Here is a 20,286-nt window from a genome sequence, read left to right as displayed (position 1 = left end):
CCTCCACTGTTACCATGGACCTCTTGGCTGCTTGTCTGGTCCTGGTTCAGATGATGGACTGAACAGAACTCTGGGAGATGTTCAAAGCTTAGGATATTGTCGTAGGAACCTAACCCTGCTTTAAACCGAGACCAAAACTTTCTCCATGACCTGTCCGCTGGGTCCCTGGGTGTCCATGATGCTGGTTGTTCTCTGAAGAACCTCTGTGGTCAGAACCAGAGCAGCTGTAGTTAGACTCTGATTCTACAACACAAGACGGGACTGTGTTTACTGACTAGGGGACCTCTGAAGGCCATTGGTTGGACCTGACTTTATCTGGGGGTATTAAAGGAACAGGGGTTGAATTCATATGCACATCACACTCATTTACTCTTTAACTGTAAAACATTTGGAAAACCTTGCCTGCTGTTCCTTCCACTTCATGAAGGCTTGGTGTTGGTCTGTCACATACAACCCCTGGCATCTTTAATGTCATCTGACACAATACAACATGACATCACATGACCACCGTTAAAGGGTGGAGCGATTTTGTAAAGCCCTGTATGGCCACAACGGCTTTGCATCTTTTGGTGTAGAATGAATGAGCGACACCTTAAGCCAGGTAGCCTTCCATGTTGGGGAGAAATATCTACCTTCTGGTTCCTCAATCAGATGCCCAGAGATGGAATACATGGAGCTCCTTAAAGGAGGCTGTTTCAAACCAGTTTCGGTTTCAGTTGAACAGCTTTTTATGAGTAACCAAAGGAAAATGACCTGGTGCGGAACCGATGAGACGTCCAGACAGATCAGTCCCCGGCAGCTTCTTCTTCAGGATGGGGACGATCTTTTCGTCAAAGTACTCCATGGCCATGGAGGAGATATCCCTCAGCTCCTGGAGGACCTCGTGAGCTCGCTGAGGAGCTCTGGTGGAGTTCACGTAGCGCAGCACGCGGTAAATTTCATCTATCACCTAACAAGACAAAGCCGACAGCAAAATACATTTCATTACAGGTCAGAGTGGAAGATTTGTATTAATACTAGTGTTGCGCCGATGCCATTTTTTAGCCCCGATACCCGATACCTGGCTGTGCAGTATTGGCCGATACCAATACCATCTGTTTGAAATTGATGTGTGTGTATATATGAAGAACTGCATACTACTTAGGGTAGTAGAACTTTTTATTGCCTACCTGGAATGGGTGACAATAGTTGAATAAACTTTTGGCTCTCAAAGGCCAAAATAGAGCAACATTCGTGAAATTAGAACATGTATAATAGTAGTGCAACAGTAAGACAGTAAAATTACATTAATGAATTAATAATCTCCTTTAAACCCTGAGTTTTGGCTCTCAAATGCCATAATAGTACAACTTTCATGAACTTATATAACATGTATAATACTAGTCGGGAGAGAGAAGGCTGCGTTCATTTATTTGAATGTTACTTTGACTGGGAGTTAAAATCATTGTTAAAATATATTTCTGAACTGCCCTGCTCGGACTGCGGTTTCTCCTGAACTGTGCTGGTAACAGGAAGTCTGAGGGTGTCTGTCTGTTTAAAACAACTCTGGTTTTTTTCTCTTCCAGTCTGGTTCCTTGGTGCAGAACACAGCAAACTACGGTGCGGACCAAAACAACGCTTGGCAAAGTTCCAAACAAACTCAAAGGCATTTTTAGTTTATGGTGCGACTGTGACCCGATACAGCTACCAGCTGAACACCGCAAAATAGGAAAAATCTTATGTGTGATGTATTTTAGGTCTGTTTATGTCCAGGATCCACTTGTAAATGAGATTTTAAATCTCAATGGGTCTTCCCTGGTTAAATAAAGGGATAATAATAACAATCAAAGCTTGATCCAAACACCTTCCTGTATACATGTTTGAACTGCTTTGTGGGAAGTGGTAGACTAAACCATTTAACAGTGCTTCCCTCCATCCATGACACTGCTTGCAAACACTGCCTGACCAGGGCTCAGACAATCATAAAGGACTCCTCCCACCCCATCACGGACTGTTTACCCTGCTGCCGTCTGGCAAGACGCATCTTCCACATGTCATCAGACTGCTCAGGGTTTCCCCCACTGTATTATAAGCCTGGCAGCCTTAAAATACAGTAGGGCAGGGGTTTCAAATTCATTGAATGTTAGCCTCCCCTTGGAATAGGTAAAGATAACCACGTGCCCCCACCCCCCGAAACCACAAACCTACCCCACACAGGTCCCTGCAGCAAATGCATCTTTCTTTTGTGTTCCTGGAATCCTGTGTTTCACAAACATCTAATAGCCCAACACATGTTTTTTTTATTGTATTTATTTTAACAAAGTACATCCATAAAAACAGGCCTATTCATAAAATCCATCCATCCAAATATTTCCATTTTACATGCTACTTTTACATCACAGACAGCGGGCCTATTTTTAAAGTTGAACTGTCATTAGAGCAAATTCATAAACTGACAAACTGAACTACACAGACACCAATGTCAAACTGAACTGTCACGTCAACAGGAGACGTCAATTTAAACCTATTGCTATTTTAACAACCAAGCATTTTATTATTATCATCTCTTATCTGATGTATTTCTGATGTTTGGCACTTTGTTTTACCTCGTGTTAAAGTGCTCTTTAAATAATGATAACAATGATTATGATCAGAATAAACTTTTGCATCACCTCCCAGAAGCTGGGAAGAAAAAAGACACAAATATTTTTCACACCTCACTTAGTAACTCTAATTTTACATCATTTTGATTTAATCCATTTGAATGCAGTATTTGCAAGCCATACTCTGTGATTGGCTGGTGGAGAGGACAGTTTTTGAAGTCGCAGAGCAGAAACAGCCGAGCGAGTGTACAGCTGTTGTTGAGCGTGGAATGAGCGTGGAATGAGATGGAACTTAGCGCGAGGAAAGAAGGATGAGAAGAGTTTTTCAGAGTTAAGCACACGCCAGACCAGTTTTGAGCGTTGAGAGTTGTCTCGCTGCGCTCGATTGCTTCCTGCGCACTCAGACAGAAGGCAAAAATATCGCTAAACAGTTTCACAGCGCTGAGCGGCAGCGCTGTCTTCTTCTGTCTTCTCGCGCCTCCCCTGTGACTCTTTGGCGCCCCCCCAAGGGAGGCGCGCCTCACCTATTGAAAACCACTGCAGTAGGGGAAGCTGATTTTAAACTCCCATTAACCCCTCCCCCCCTGCCTCCCATACATACAAACTAGTAACTAACTAACTGTACTATCTCCACCATTATCTGTTCGTTGTTGCCATACATCCTGCTGCACTATTTAAATTGTCGTACACATAACTTTTTTGTACATATTAAATGTCATTTTTGGTTTGCATTCCTGACAACTAACATACTTATGTTTAGAATGTTTATCTTGTCTTCCCTTTTTACTCAGAGCCTTACAATGAAATTTCGCTCAAATGTAAACTGTGTATGTGCAGCTGGATGACAAGAAAATCTGTCTATGTCTGAGTTTAATAGAGGCTTTTTTCTTAAAGCCCCATGCAACTTTCAAAAACGCCCTTTTCAAATATTCTTCACCCTACGTTTCAGACCAGATGCCGTATCTTTTCCCCAAAAAAAGCACAAAGACATGACTAAATTCCACATGTTTTCTTCTAGCTCAGAAACACATTTGACTAATAAACAGACTGATCGTTCTTGTGGTTTCTACAGAGAGCTTTTTGCTCACTCTTAAGTTTTCAGAGTGTGAAAAGAAACCGTACCACCCAAAAGAGTTACAAGTTCAACATATCACCTGATTTGGACCAAAATAAACAAACTGTGGTTGTGAAAAGGCTTTAAAAAGGGTCATCAAGGGGATCTCGGTGTGTGCCCTGAGCCCCCACAGAAGAGCGGTGCTGGCTGGGTTCTGCAGCAAACACTCGCCACAGGGCTGTACTAGAAATAACTTAACAAGGTACGTTGAGCCTCAGGTTGTCAGTCTCACAAAGCTGGCTTTCATTTCAAACTGGATGCATCACCATGGTAACCACCACTGAACTCACAACATGCTCCAGAGCAGATTTCCTCAAGAGGGTCACTGATTCACTGCTGGGGCCCCAAAGGCAGAAGTCAGGCTGAAAGAAGGTTTAGTGCCGAGCGCAGGATGGAGGAGGTTAAAAGCAGTTCTGCCTTGATTGGACACAAACACAATACGCTATGTTCATGTAGATGGGTGTGATGGTCTAGCACTGTGTTCTTCATACTGTTCAAATAATATGTATGTTCAAATAACCACAGCTGCACATAGAAGCTTTTCATAAATTACAATATTGTCACATTAGAGCTCTTTCGTGGTCAAAAAACAGAACATCCCAGCGGCCAAAAGGAACACCAAAGAAAAATCTGACACAAAATAAACCTGAAATTAAAGCTGCTCTTTTGTGCTTAAGACATAAAAATTTGTATAATAAAAATGTGAAAATCCCGAAAACAAAGGCTTGTATTGAGACTATAAAATCAACTGACCAGTTGCAGCTACATATTCAGAGCATCTCAAAAATATTTTCGTTGCTCTTTAGGTGCTGGGAAATATTAAAGAAACTTTTTTTTCTGTCATATGGGATTTAGCAAAAGAAGACGCCAGTTTCAACAGTTTTACGGCTGGTTTAATTGAAGTTTCCTTCAGTGTGTGTGTGTGTGTGTGGGGGGGGGGGGGGGGGGGTGACACACAGAGTTTACAACAGTCTTCATTTCACACTGGATGACTTTTTAGGTGGAACAAATTTGTGCTACTGCTACCTTTTGTGGCAATGGTGTTACGGCATGTTTTGCAAATTACCGCATTTTGTTCGACCTCCTTCTTGTGAAATCCAAACCACTGCCTGAAATGCCCGCTGTCGCCATAGTTCTCGCCGTCTAGTCAATGTAAATAAGCGCACGGGTTCGTCGTGTGTGTGTGTGTGTGTGTGCACCAGAGAGCTTTCTGGTTTGGAGGAGGAGTGAGTGATGCGTTCACAGCAAGTGGGAAAAACTAAACTCACAGTGAATTAAATACAGTGGCTCAATCTTGCCATGAAAATTTACACTCGATGGTCGCAATGAAGTCATTTTAACCATCACGTGGAGGAACAGTCGAGATACATCGAGTATATTCGATTTATTGCCCACCCCTACTGGGAATGGCCGGTCATACTTTCAGGCGAGCGACAGCAAGCAAAAGTGACCCAATGAGAACGCACCTTAAGAGATACAGGTTCATAAATGACCAATTTATCCGTTTTAACATTCCTACATATGAAAGACAGTTTAATGAGACATTTATCTAAGAATAAAGCAGTGCCAAGCCTCCCCTCCCCCACATGTTGCTTCAGACTGTTAGGGATTCATGTTCATGAGGATACACGATGACACGATTCAGCTAAGAGGTCCCCCCTCATGTGATGACAATCTAATTGGTTACAGTTAAAGATGTGGTGCAGAGGTGGCCAACTCCTGTCCTCGAGAGCCGGTGTCCTGAAACTTTTAGAGGTGTCCCTGGCCCCACACACCTGAATCAAATAGCACAATTAGCTCCTCAGTATGCAGTCAGGTTCTTCAGAGTCCTGCTAATTAACTGATTATTTAACTCAGGCGTGTCAGACCAGGGACACATCTAAAGGTTTTAGGACACCGTCTCTCGAGGACCGGAGTTGGCCTGGCCACCCCTGGACTAGTGGATGATTTTCTTTCGGCTTCCATGTCCGGGGTAACATCTTCTCTATTGGTTGCCAATCATTGTGACATGCTCACCTAACATTGATCTGCGTGCACGTTCCTTGCTAATTTGCTCTTGCTGGCTGCGCACTTCTAGTGTTTATGTAGCCAGTTAGCTTCGTTGTCAACCGTTCATTGTAGCTCCACTTCTCTCACTGTATTCTTTGAAAATGGCTGAGAGTCGCACGAAGCAACCTGCCTGATGAGTTTATGAGAAGAAGAGGAAGGCCTAAGAAGAAAGAAATAAGACCAGAGTGAATTTGGGAGATTCTTCATGCGATTGCTCTGAGGAGCAGAAGAGCAGGTAGGATTGGTCTTGCGCATGTGCAGTTATTAAAAAAGTGACTTGGGTGTTTCCAGAAAAAACATTATCCACAACAGCTATAGGATTAAAATATGATTGGCAATAAACCCCCAGTTTCATCACTGATCTGTTTTTCAGCTGTGCTCACAGGGCGACCTTTAGCATCCTGACCAGTGTTTTGGGCGTGGCTATCTAACACATTGAGACTCAATCCAATAATTGAAATAACTTATTGACAAGTAAACTGCAAACTGGTGACACATTCCATAATTATTGCGATCGCAACAGTCCTTTGCGATATTATTGTTATGTATACTGATGTTGCAACATCAGTTAACTTAAAACTCTCTTTCTCACATATAAAGCCCTTAATAATCAAACTCTATCAAACATCAAACATCTGATTACCCCATATGTTCTTAAGAGAACTTTGCTCTCAGACTGCTCGTCTACTGGTTGTTGTGAAATTAGCATGAGGGATAAAATCAGACGAATTGAAAGCCAATTCCCCATGCTCCTTCTTTTGCGCACTGTTCATCAACAGCAACACTGGAGAGAAGTTTGTCCATGGGCCCTGTGAGGGATTTACTCCCTCACTAACAGGTTCTGTAAATATGCATTTTCTGTCTTTTAATAAAATTGAGTATTTGGGGAAGGTTTAGGTCTGTATGTATTTACTGATGTAACTTTAAGCTAACTTTTTTTTAACTCTCCTTTTCTTTGAGGTCACCTGGTCAGGTGTTGCCATGGAAGCACGCCCATCAGCAGTGTTTTCAATCAGCCTCATAAGGGAAATCCACACTGACTGAGAGGGAGGGGAGATGGTTTGGGTTTTGTTTGGATTTAGATTGTTGTTTAGCTTTAATTTGTTCAAGTTGAACAAATAATGTTTTTTGTTTTGTTTTTCCTGTTTCTCAAATAGAAAATGTAAATGATGTAAATGTTTCCACCTCTTTAATTGGAAATGGTACAGGCTGAAACTTTTCCAGCTGGGTTGTTTAAACATGGGGAAGCTTTTTTTGTTTTTCTGCTGTGATTGAAGAAAGTAGAACCCCTGCCCTTCTGCTTCAAAATGTAAGAACGGCCCATCTTGGAAATAAATAAATAAATAAATAAATAAATAAATAAATAAATAATATATATATATATATATATATATATATATATATATATATATATATATATATATATATATATATATATATATATATATATATATATATATATATATATATATATAAATCAGAGCTCTACAATTTTCGGATCCTGTCTGATTTTTTTCTTTCGGTGTGTATTCTGTACTTCACTGGTCAAGTCCATAGGGTTTCTGCCTCTGTCTGCAAACTGGGGAGACAAAGCCACCTTGAACTCGCATGGTGTTCAGAGATCCACAAATATGCAGGGTCGGCCAAGCTAAATACTGTCTGCTTTCTGTGAATCAACATCAAAGCAGCGGTGATCTTTTTAAGCGGTGCAGGAGAAAGCTGACCCGGGAGCCGAGCCACACTCCTGCAGGAGAGCAAAGATCCCCACGCTGCGACCCCCTCCACAGGCCGAACGCAGACCGCCGGAGACTCGGGTGAAGCTTGCCCAGGTCTGGTTGCCCAAAAGTTGGCTGGTTCCCCTTGAGCTAGCTGCTTGCTTCTTGCTGCTGACTTGAACTGCATTACAACCGGATGCCCAAGGTCAACAGCAAAGGCAGAGGTTTGGCAGAGATGATAGGTAAAGTCAAGATGTGATTAATATTTTAAAATGGTTTACTTTTAATGCGCTTCACTGGGTTTTAAGGTTTGACTGAGGTTTAACACATGGAGCTAACAGGCTAAGCTCCCGCTAGTGTTCTTGACAAAGTTTTGCTGATGCGTTTTGGGTGGAACAAACTTTATTTCCATAAGGGTTTTAAACACCAATAGGACAATAATATTTGTGTTTTCCGGTCCGCTCATTACAACAAAATATGGCTTAAGTTTACTGCCCAAGGTCCGCTATCATCAGTCGCCACTGGCTTCCCGGATAACTTACTGCTACTGCCCTAGTAAACGTAACTATGGTGTTTAAACCTAATGCTGGTCTTTGTTTCGCTCTGTCATCATTTGATAGTGCTATGCACGGTTTTACAGTATTAATTGGGAATATTAATGTTAATTTAATGGTGTTTCGTGTAACTTAAGGTTAACTCATCAAGCTAGTCTAAACAACGACCACATGATGCACCCCGACACGCCATTTCCAGTCAATCATCTGCTACGGCGCTTTCTAGCTTCCTAAGTTACCTATTTGAGTCTGAATTATTTCCAGGAGAAATAATTACACTAATAAAATCAAGTGTCCTAAAGGTCATCAATTTTTATTTAGCAAATCATTTTTTTAAATGTTATTTCCTCCAATAATGTTTTATCTAACTCAGGATTTGCATTATAAATGGGTTGAACAAATAAAAAATGTTGTTCTAAATTAGTTAAGCTAATTTAACTTCATTCCAGAGTCTCTAAGTAGGGGTGAGCGATATATCAAGTATACTCGATGTACCTCAAGTTTCCCTCCCGCGATGTTTAAAATGACTTTATTGCGACCATCGCGTGTAAATTTTCATGGCAAGATTGAGCCGCTGTATTTAATTCACTGTGAGTTTAGTTTTTCCCACATGCTGTGAACGCATCATTCCCTCCTCCTCGCGCTATCTCTTAGAAAGCGCTCTGGCACACACACACAACAACAAGCACGTACGCTTACCTGCGTTGACGAGACAGCGAGGGCTATGGCGATAGCAGGCGTTTCAGGCAGTGGTTTGGATTTCACAAGAAGGAGGTCGAACAAAATGCAGTAATTTGCAAAACATGCCGTAACACCATTGCCACAAAAGGTAGCAGTAGCACAAATTTGTTCCACCTAAAAAGTCATCCAGTGCAAAATGAAGACTCTTGTAAACTCCGAAGGGAACTTTAATTAAACCAGCTGTAAAACTGTTGAAACGGACGTCTTCTTTTGCTAAATCCCATATGACAGAAAAAAACGTTTGTTTAAAATTTCCCAGCACCTAAACAGCAACTGAAATATTTTTGAGATGCATATGTAGTATGCTGGTGAAAATTCTCAGTCATCCAGGTCATGGTCATTCCAAAAAAAGTAAAAAACAAAGCAACTGGACTTGTTTTTCGTAGTTGAAGACGTTTCGCTTCCTCTCCAGGAAGCTTTCTCAATTCAAAAAGTCTGCACATTACTCCCAAAGATATTGTGATATTAGATTTTCTTCATATTGCCCATCCCTATCTCTAAGATGAACTTTGGTTGACTTGGATCTGCAGTGAACCCAAGATTTACTGAATTATTCTTGTGATGGTTTCAACTAATTTTGTCATTTTGTTTCTTTTGTGTGTACATAGTTCCTTAGCTTCTTTTTATCTTAATTTTGCCGTCCGTCCGTTTTCTTCCGCTTATGCGGGATCGGGTGGCGGGGGTAGCAGCTTCAGTAGGGAGGCCCAGACGTCCCTCTCCCCAGCCACTTGGGCCAGCTCCTCAGGAGGAATCCCAAGGCGTTCCCAGGCCAGCCGAGAGACATAGTCCCTCCAGCGTGTCCTGGGTCTACCCCTGGGCCTCCTCCTGGTGGGACATGCCCAGAACACCTCACCAGGGAGGCGTCCAGGAGGCATCCTAACCAGATGCCCGAGCTACCACAACTGGCTCCTCTCAACGTGAAGGAGCAGCGGCTCTACTCCGAGTCCTCCACGGATGACTGAGCTCCTCACCCTATCTCTAAGGGAGAGCCCAGACACACTACGGAGAAAACTCATTTCGGCCACTTTGTATCCAGGATCTCGTTCTTTCGGTCACGAAAGCTCGTGACCATAGATGAGGGTAGGAACGTAGATCGACCGGTAAATCGAGAGCTTCGCCTTTTGGCTCAGCTCTCTCTTCACCACAACGGATCGGTACAGCGCCCGCTTCACAGCAGACGCTGCACCAATCCGCCTGTCGATCTCCCGCTACATCTTCCTCTCATTCGTGAACAAGACCCCAAGATACTTGAACTCCTCCACTAGGGGTAGCACATCCTCCCCAACCCGGAGGAGGCACTCTACCCTTTTCTGGTTCAAGACCATGGTCTCGGATTTAGAGGCACTGATTTTCATCCCGGCCGCTTCGCACTCGGCTGCGAACCCCCCCAGTGAGAGCTGTAGATCACGCCCTGATGAAGCCAACAGGAGCACGTCATCCGCGAATAGCAGAGACGCAATCCCATGGCCACCAAAACGGATCCCTTCAACACCTTGGCTGCGCCTAGAAATTCTGTCCATAAAAGTTATGAACAGAATCGGTGACAAATGGCAACCTTGGCGGAGTCCAACTCTCACCGGAAGCAAGTCCGGCTTACTTCCGGCAATGCGGACCAGACTCTGACACTGGTCATACAAGCTGCGTCTCAATTCGCAGGCTGCGTCCTTCGAAGGACCCAGCCTACACAGCCTTAAGAGGACCCAGCCTTCGGAGGATGCTCTGGAGGATCCTCAGCCGTTGGTAAATGGGACGGTCTAGCCTTTGGAGCACTTCCTGGTTGCAACACGACGTCATCACGTCTACCCCAAGCCCGGAAAAAACAGCGCCAGACAAAAGCCGACAGGATAAACGACCCAAAAAAAAAAATGGATATGGAAATTTTAATTTTATTTTTTTTTATCTACTTGTTATTGGAGGACAGTCGGCTTAGACAGCTTGGGCGGCAGCAAAACCGGCGACAAATTTTTCTCAGGCTGGGAGAGCGCAGTGGAGAGGTAACATTTACCTGCTATTATTTTCACCCACAGTGGCCTGCTAATGATCATAATATACCAGTTATTAAACAAACGCTGGTCAGCAGATTGATGAATATGTTTAAATATAAAATTTTATATTTGTAAGACTTGATATAAGCTTATGTTTGTAACTTTAGTAATTTGAATTAAATAGTTAAATGTGTACAAACCCTGTAAATAACTGACTTAAATCACTACTATCACTAAAAATCGCGCAAAGCACCACGGGAAATCTTATGGCAGGCAAGGCCACTAAGGACGGTAGCGGTGCATCCTCAGAATTCGGAGAAAAGGAGGACGCATTCGAAGGCTGCATTTTAAGCATCCTCAGAGTTTTTGCTAAATGGGACAGCCTCTGCGCATCGTTGTGATGTAACCGGCCTTAAAATGCGTCTTTCGAAGGACGCAGTCTGCGAATTGAGACGCAGCTACAGAGACCTGACAGCCCTTATTAAAAGGGCCCGGTACTCCATACTCCCGGAGTACCCCCCACAGGATCCCTCGGGGGACACGGTCGAATGCCTTCTCCAGATACACAAAACACATGTAGACTCTTAATTTTGCTTAGTAGCAAAATCTGCCATTACCCTCTTGAACATAGAAAGGATTCCTGGATCAATGTGTGCTTCTGTGCTTTGTCTCTGCTCTGTCCTCTCTAACCCCCAGTGGGTCAAGGCAGATGACCGTTTACACTGAGCCTGGTTCTGGTTCTGCTGGAGGTTTTCCTCCCTGTTAAAGGGGAGTTTTCCTCACGCATGCTCAGTATGAGGGATTGCTGCAAAGCCATCAACAATGCAGATGACTGTCCACTGTGGCTTTACACTCTTTCAGGAGGAGTGAATGCTGCTTGTCAAGACTCAATGCAATCTCCTGGGTTTCCTTAGATAGGAAACATTTTGACCAATCTGTCTGTGTGATTTGATTGAATTTGACTTTGTAAAGTGCCTGGAGATGACATGTGTGGACATGTAATCTCATGTGTTGTGAATAGGTATATAAATAACATTGAACTGGGCCAATGGAGCCAATGGTGTAAATGGTTTCAGAGGGAAAAAGTGTCATTTCATCAACAGTCAGAGAAATGCAAATGTAAACTGAGTGTGTGCACGGTGCTGAGCTGACCTTTCCAGGGATGAAGCAGCACAGGTTGGAGTCAACGTACTTCATGAAGGTCATGTTGAGCAGAGAAAGGCGAGTTTCCACAGCAGCCAGGATGTCTGCGTGACGGGCCAGCGAATGGTTTCTCCTCTCAGACTCCCGCCTAAACACGTGAAGAGAACAGAACATATTAACTTGAGGGTTTTCCAAATGCGATAAAGGGAAACCACATAAATGAATAGCTCGATCTTCTCATGAGTAAAAAGTTCCATATGGTAAAATTACTTGAGAGGCTGTTTAAGCCTAGGTTTCTTCAGGTTTGTTAGGCTCAGGAACACATGCTGAGATGTTTTTTTTTTTTTTCAGATTTCACCCCAGATTCCTAGTAAGGAGAATTATGTAGTAGCTGTGGTCAGTCTACAGGGTGAGTTGGCCTAAAATTTTTTGATATCCAGGCTGAAGCAGAACCAACCCGACCTCAGTCGCCATCACACAAAAAATGTTGGGACCTGTTAGATTCAAATCTGGACACAGTTGGGTAGTTTAAACGGATCACCACCCCAACTGGAAATGCACATTACCGACAGCCAATGAAAACGTATTTATAATGTATTACCAACATAAAACAGCACCGGGCACAATGTAAACTAAACAATTACAACTAAATAGTGCTAAAAAAAAACAAAATAGATACTCATAATTAAGACTAAAATACAGTAAATAATGAGAAGACTATTAAAATAAACCAAACATATTACATATTAAAGGTAAAGGTAATGGGACTCAGAAATAAAATGTGCAACTGTTAAAAGCAATGCACTGATCATCAATTCTAACTTTAGTTTTTTCGTACAATCAAATATGATATTGTCTGTGCAGATAGACGTAACATTTTTAGATTAAAGTCAACATTGAAAATAATTTTTTAAACCCACAAACTATCTGACATAAAAATGTTAACATGAGTGTTATGTTATGGCGGTTGTACAGAAACAGCAATTTCCCTCTGGGAATGTTAAAGTATATCTGATTCCGAGTAAAAAGTAAAGTTTATCCAATTACATTTTCATTTCAGAAATCACCTGGGGGTTCAATCTTTTTAATGGGGTGACTTTTATATTATGGGGAGAACATCTTTTATCGCCCTTTGCTGGTATGTCTGTTTCGTCAAAAAAATTAGAATTTGTTAGAATTGTCACCATATCCTGACAGATAATCTGGGAATCATCTCTGGCTTCTTCCAGTTCCCATTCTGCCATTGGCAAAACACCCCGCTCCTGGTCAGAAAAAAAACAATCAGAGTCCAGAGGAATGCCTTAGTGTCGATCACACTCATGCATGTGTTGCTCATACCACTCCCCGACAAAGCGCTACCGTCATTCAAGCTCAAGATTACAGAAACAATCAAACAAACGTTACTGGAAAACTGACAGTAACTACCTCCCCAGAAAACAAAGACAGTTAACGGAAGAAGACCAATGATGAAAAGCAAGCTAAAAAGACAGAATTAGGCTAGGCCCCAAAATACAATGAGGGTAAACATTGGAGCAAGGGAGGCTCCGCTGTTGGGGAGGAGCTGTAGAGCTGCAGCTCTGCACAGTGTAACGGGGAGGGAGCTGGAACGTGTGCTTGTTTAAATCTTCATGCCAAGACCACCGTTTTCTCAGCTCTCCTTACTGCAGCTTGTGTGGGAGCTGGGTGTTTCCGTGTTGGAGAGGGCAAAAAAAGTTGCTGGTTCGAAACTCAGACTGTCACTCTGATTACCTGAGAAGACCCTTGACCACAGATTGTTCCCAGTGAGTCCCCTGTGTGGCAGCACACTGCTCCCTAAGGCATAGGTTAGGGAGCATGGACAAGTTCCCCCTCTGTGGGACTATAAAAAAGGGGAAATATTTATTTACGTACTTATTTATTTAAGGGTGCCATTTTTATGTTACTGTGCAAATGTTGACCTTTTTGTATAAACTTGTTTAGTTTTGCACTCTTTGGCCTAAAACTGTCTGGTCTCTAAGACCTCTTTGGGTTGGAGGGTGGATACTGGAGTTGATTTTTCCTACTGGTTACAAACGGTACAGCTTGGTAGATGTCTACGTCACAGCCCCACGTTCAAGTATAAAACCATGTCACTCAGACACAACCCCGTGGTTGGTCCAGAGATGCGAGCAGTGATCAATAGTGTTTTTGAGGTTTTCTTTACTTGAGATCATTTACATGGAAATGTTTATTACTGCTTTGAATGTCAGCACCGATGCTGCTAACATCACTTTACCACACTGGACCTATTCTGTCCTCCACTGCTTCGGCAGCACCAGCTTCAGTCATCGCTTAGTCAGCACCTTGAGTCAGCGGCTCTAAATTATACAGGACTGTCTCAGAAAATTAGAATATTGTGATAAAGTTCTTTATTTTCTGTAATGCAATTAAAAAACATGAAATGTCATACATTCTGGATTCATTACAAATCAACTGAAATATCGCAAGCCTTTTATTGTTTTAATATCGCTGATTATGGCTTACAGCTTAAGAAACCCAAATATCCTATCTCAAAATATTAGAATATCATGAAAAAGTATACTAGTAGGCTATTCAACTAATCACTTGAATCGTCTAATTAACTCAAAACACTGCAGCGTTTCCTGAGCCTTGAAAAACACTCAGCTTGGTTCAGTAAACTAAATCACAAGTACAGTATGGTAGTGGTTAAGAGACGACATAAGATTCTCACAGTAACTGGTGTACTGACCATGGCATTACTGTCCTTGATTGGCCTGCCAATTCCCCTGACCTGAACCCCATTGAGAATTTGTGGGGTATTGTGAAGAAGAAGCTGAAAGACACCAGACCCAACAATGCAAATGAACTAAAGGCCGCTATTGAAGCATCCTGGGCATCCATAACACCTCAGCAATGCCACAAGCTGACTGCCTCCGTGCCACGCCGCATTGATGCAGTAATCTGTGCAAAAGGATTCCCAACCAAGTACTGAGTGCATTAATAGACATTTTCAAATGTTTGATTTTGTTTTGCTGTTATAATTTTTTTTTACTTGGTCTGAGGAAATATTCTAATAGTTTCTTCAGCTGTACGCCATAATCAGCGATATTAAAACAATAAAAGGCTTGCGATATTTCAGTTGATTTGTAATGAATCCAGAATGTATGACATTTCATGTTTTTTAATTGCATTACAGAAAATAAGTAGAGGCGTTCCGATCCTCGGCTGCAGAAGCTGGCTCTTGGGACGTGGAATGTCACCTCTCTGGTGGGGAAGGAGCCTGAGCTTGTGCGCGAGGTTGAGAGGTTCCGACTAGAGATAGTCGGACTCACCTCGACGCACCGCTCTGGCTCCGGAACCAGTCTCCTTGAGAGGAGCTGGACATTCTTCCACTCTGGAGTTGCCCATGGTGAGAGGCGCCGAGCTGGGGTTGGCATAATTGTTGCCCCCCATCTCGGTGCCTGCACGTTGGGGTTTTCCCCGGTGAACGAGAGGGTGGCCTCGCTCCGCATTCGTGTGGGGGGACGGGTTCTGACTGTTGTTTGCGCTTATGCGCCAAACGGCAGTTTAGTTTACCCACCCTTTTTGGAGTCCTTGGAAGGGGTACTGGAGAGTGCCCCTCCTGGGGACTCCCTCGTTTTGCTGGGGGACTTCAACACTCACGTGGGCAATGACAGTGGGACCTGGAGGGGCGTGGTTGGGAGGAATGGCCCACCTGATCTGAACTCGAGTGGTGTTTTGTTGTTGGACTTCTGTGCTCGTCATGGATTGTCCATCACAAACACCATGTTCAAGCATAAGGGTGTCCATATGTGCTCTTGGCACCAGGACACCCTAGGTCGCAGTTCAATGATCGACTTTGTTGTCGTTTCATCTGACCTGCGGCCGTATGTCTTGGACACTCGGGTGAAGAGAGGGGCGGAGCTCTCCACCGACCACTATCTGGTGGTGAGTTGGCTCCGATGGCGGGGGAGGAAGCCGGTCCGACCGGGCAGACCCAAACGCACTGGGAGGGTTTGCTGGGAACAACTGGCAGAGTCCCCTGTGAGGCGGAGCTTTAACTCCCACCTCCGGGAGAACTTTAAACACGTCCCGAGGGAGGCGGGGGACATTGAGTCTGAATGGACCATGTTCCACGCCTCTATTGTTGAGGCGGCTAGTCAGAGCTGTGGCCGCAAGGTTGTCGGTGCATGTCGCGGCGGCAACCCTCGAACCCGCTGGTGGACACCAGCGGTGAGGGAAGCCGTCAAGCTGATGAAGGAGTCCTACCGGGCTTTTTTGGCCTGTGGGACTCCGGAAGCAGCTGATGTGTACCGGCAGTCGAAGCGGCAGGTGGCTCGGCTGGTCGCCGAGGCAAAAACTCGGGCGTGGGAAGAGTTCGGAGAGGCCATGGAGAAAGACTTCCGTACGGCTTCGAAGCGATTCTGGTCCACTATCCGGCATCTCAGGAGGGGGAAGCAGTGCAGTACCAACACTGTTTACAGTGGGGGTGGTGTGCTGCTGACCTCGACTCGGGATGTCGTGCGTCGGTGGGCGGAATACTTCGAAGACCTCCTTAATCCCACCAACACGTCTTCCATTGAGGAAGCAGAGCCTGAGGACTCTGGGTCGGGTTCTCCCATTTCTGGTGCTGAGGTTGCCGAGGTTGTTAAAAAGCTCCTCGGTGGCAAGGCCCCGGGGGTGGATGAGATTCGCCCTGAGTACCTTAAGGCTCTGGATGTTGTGGGGCTGTGTTGGTTAACGCGGCTCTGCAACATTGCGTGGACATTGGGGGCAGTTCCCCTGGATTGGCAGACTGGGTTGGTGGTCCCCCTATTTAAAAAGGGGGACCGGAGGGTGTGTTCCAACTACAGAGGAATCACACTCTTAAGCCTCCCTGGTAAGGTCTATTCAGGGGTTCTGGAAAGGAGGATCCGTCGGATAGTCGAATCTCGGATTCAGGAAGAGCATTGTGGTTTTCGTCCTGGCCGTGGAACACTGGACCAGCTCTATACCCTCAGCAGGATTCTTGAGGGGGCATGGGAGTTTGCCCAACCAGTCTACATGTGCTTTGTGGATCTGGAGAAGGCATTCGACCGTGTCCCCCGGGGGATCCTGTGGGGGTACCCCGGGAGTATGGAGTACCGGACCCTTTAATAAGGGCTGTCAGGTCTCTGTATGACCGGTGTCAGAGTCTGGTCCGCATTGCCAGCAGTAAGTCGGACTCGTTTCCGGTGAGAGTTGGACTCCGCCAAGTTTGCCCTTTGTCACCGATTCTGTTCATAACTTTTATGGACAGAATTTCTAGGCGCAGCCAAGGTGTTGAGGGGATCCGTTTTGGTGGCCTTAGGATTGCATCTCTGCTATTCGCGGATGACGTGGTCCTATTGGCTTCATCAGGGCGTGATCTACAGCTCTCACTGGAGGGGTTCGCAGCCGAGTGCGAAGCGGCCGGGATGAAAATCAGTGCCTCCAAATCCGAGACCATGGTCTTGAACCGGAAAAGGGTAGAGTGCCTTCTCCGGGTTCGGGAGGATGTGCTGCCCCTAGTGGAGGAGTTCAAGTATCTTGGGGTCTTGTTCACGAATGAGGGGAAGATGGAGCGGGAGATCGACAGGCGGATTGGTGCAGCGTCTGCTGTAAAGCGGGCGCTGTACCGATCCGTTGTGGTGAAGAGAGAGCTGAGCCAAAAGGCGAAGCTCTCGATTTACCGGTCGATCTACGTTCCTACCCTCATCTATGGTCACGAGCTTTGGCTCGTGACCGAAAGAACGAGATCCCGGATACAAGCGGCTGAAATGAGTTTTCTCCGTAGTGTGTCTGGGCTCTCCCTTAGAGATAGGGTGAGGAGCTCAGTCATCCGGGGAGGACTCAGAGTAGAGCCGCTGCTCCTCCACGTCGAGAGGAGCCAGTTGAGGTGGCTCGGGCATCTGGTCAGGATGCCTCCTGGACGCCTCCCTGGAGAGGTGTTCCGGGCACGTCCCACCGGGAGGAGGCCCAGGGGAAGACCCAGGACACGCTGGAGGGACTATGTCTCCCGGCTGGCCTGGGAACGCCTTGGGATTCCTCCTGAGGAGCTGGCCCAAGTGGCTGGGGAGAGGGACGTCTGGGCCTCCCTACTGAAGCTGCTACCCCCGCGACCCGACCCCGGATAAGCGGAAGAAGACGGACGGACGGACAGAAAATAAAGAACTTTATCACAATATTCTAATTTTCTGAGACAGTCCTGTAAGGCTCAGTCCCGCTGGTCTCCCTCGACCTATGGTGACGAGGGGGTTGAAAAATCCTCCACATCAAGAGACCGATCTGTGGCAAAACTACCAGCGACGTTCTGGTTACTTTGCATGTTTCAATATGTCAAGTTAAGCTAGCTGTCATGTTCCCTTGTCTTGACCACACCCAGCTTAGCTCCCTCCACTGGCCCTGCCCCCCAGGGTCTTTTGGCACCGCCCACTTTAGTAAAAAAATTCCAACTACTCTGGGGGTGCTTTTACATCAGGTTTAGTTCCACTTTAAGCATCAATACACTATGTTAATAAATTTGGAACAAAAGAACATTTGTACTTGGTAGATTTTTCATTAAAACTATTCTTTTTGGCAATTTAAGGAGAATAGGACTGTGGGCTGAGCTTCAGAGTGAGTATGGAGGTGGTTTTTATGAGAATCTTCTCTACCAATAGAGCCTTTGGTGTAGGCGGTGTGATGGTGTGGGCTAGCATCTCCCTCACTGTAAAAACAAAGCTCCTCTTTAACGATTTATAATACACTTTTTTAACCGAGCCGAGACCAGTCCGAGCTTGGTAACCGAGATAACTCTTGTGTGTAAATGGTCAGCAGACTGAACTGGACCGTGCTAGACATAACCGGACCGCGCTAACTGCAGACCAGTTCCTGAGTAGGTCTCGGACTGTTTTTTTTTTTTTTTTATCCCGGTTATCTGATAACGAAAAGCGCATGAGCAGACCGCGTCATCCCCTTACAGTCAGCTAACTGTCCATGTTTTTTCCGGCGTGTCTGGCTGCACGTCCCGATTCACATTCCATTCAGACAAATTTCAGACATTCATAATAATACTAGCTTCCTTACCATGCCACACGATTTCCAGAGATGATTCTGCTTAGCAGTGTGATCAATCTCAGTGTCTGTCGTTGTTTCCTGCATCTGTAAATCCTTATTAGACGTTTGTCTTATCCACGTCTCAAAAGCCGCCTCTGTCTAACCATAACATCCTGAATGTTACGGGTGCTGCCATTTTGATTTGCTCTGTCCCGCCTTCAATCCCAGAGAGCAGTAGTACCGCAGATCGTCACTAGGAGGCGAGGAGCAACCAAGGAACCGGAGCAACCAAGGATAGCGGTGTGTGTAAACGGTCGTCTCGGCTTGGTTAACTGATCCAAGCTCAGACTGGTCTCGGCTCGGTTTAACAAGGGTAGTGTAAATAGGGCTTATGATGCGATTCTGGAAAAGCACCCTCCCATTTCTCCACTCTTTCAGGCCAAACTCAGTGCCAGTCCCCACAGAGGGGGAATCACACTGACTCACATGAGACAGCCACTAGCCAAGCAGTGGCAAGTTATCCCACAGCAGCCTGTGACCGAGCTGGTGACCAGCCAGGTTGTGTACAGTTCTGTCAAAAACTACTGAGCCCCCTGTTTGTTTAATGAATACATTGTCAAACTGTCAAAATGTCTGTTCTTTCGAACTCCAATCATCCAGTCCAATAAACGACACCAATGTGTCAGAATGAGCTGTTTGGCATTGGCAGAGAGGATCTGGCAAGCTTTTCATGGGTGCAGCTCTCATTCTCTCTGGCATATTCTTTATAAACATGGCACTATTTAAAGGGAAAAGAGCTCTTTAGCTCATTTTAACACCGACTTATTTTTATTGAAATGTTTTTTCTAATTTTATCCCACTAAACCATCCCCACCCACCCTCACTGATGCTGTAGACGTCATAAAACGAATCTTTAAACACGCTACTCCTATTCAGATGTCCTGTAACTTGATATCATTTCAAACTAACATCTAAGAAAGTGCAAAGGCTGTTGAGCTGGATGTCACGTTATGATTGTGTGCTAAGCCCAGACATCAGCAAGTTAAATATGGGTGACTTATGTAACCAATCCCATTATAGAGCAGCAGTAGGAGCAGCAGCACAGTCCTTAGCTCGCCCTTTGTTGTAAATGCTCTTCATCTAATAATCTGGATGTAGACTTTTTGCCCCCCCCACACACACACACACACACACACAAACTTTGTAAAAGACCATCCAGCATGTTGGGTAAATGAAGGCCTTTTTGAGCTGCTGTTTATCATCCAGTCCCTATTGCCTTTTCCCCTCTATTGTGGGAGGAAGAAGAAGTCAAATACTTCAGGAATTCTTGCCCTCTGCATCTGCTGGCAGTTCCTTTTCCCTCTCTGAGAAAAGCATCCGTTGTCATTA

General features: G+C 44.9%; 1 protein-coding gene across 1 annotated transcript in view; it reads right to left on the bottom strand.

The window, feature by feature from the left end:
- Positions 1-20,286, bottom strand: part of fbxo28 (F-box protein 28) — a 29,146-nt gene that overhangs the window by 4,197 nt on the left and 4,663 nt on the right. The window contains exons 3-4 of the mRNA XM_036130685.1: positions 11,893-12,031; positions 754-949 (exon numbers count right to left, since the gene is read on the bottom strand). Coding sequence (XP_035986578.1) covers positions 754-949; positions 11,893-12,031 — 335 coding nt within the window. The remainder of the gene's footprint in view (positions 1-753; positions 950-11,892; positions 12,032-20,286) is intronic.

The sequence above is a fragment of the Fundulus heteroclitus genome, unplaced genomic scaffold (assembly GCF_011125445.2).
Source record: "Fundulus heteroclitus isolate FHET01 unplaced genomic scaffold, MU-UCD_Fhet_4.1 scaffold_37, whole genome shotgun sequence".
Classification (NCBI taxonomy): Eukaryota; Metazoa; Chordata; class Actinopteri; order Cyprinodontiformes; family Fundulidae; genus Fundulus; species Fundulus heteroclitus.
Note: the sequence above shows the minus strand (reverse complement) of the source record. Positions and strands in the feature narration are given on the sequence as shown.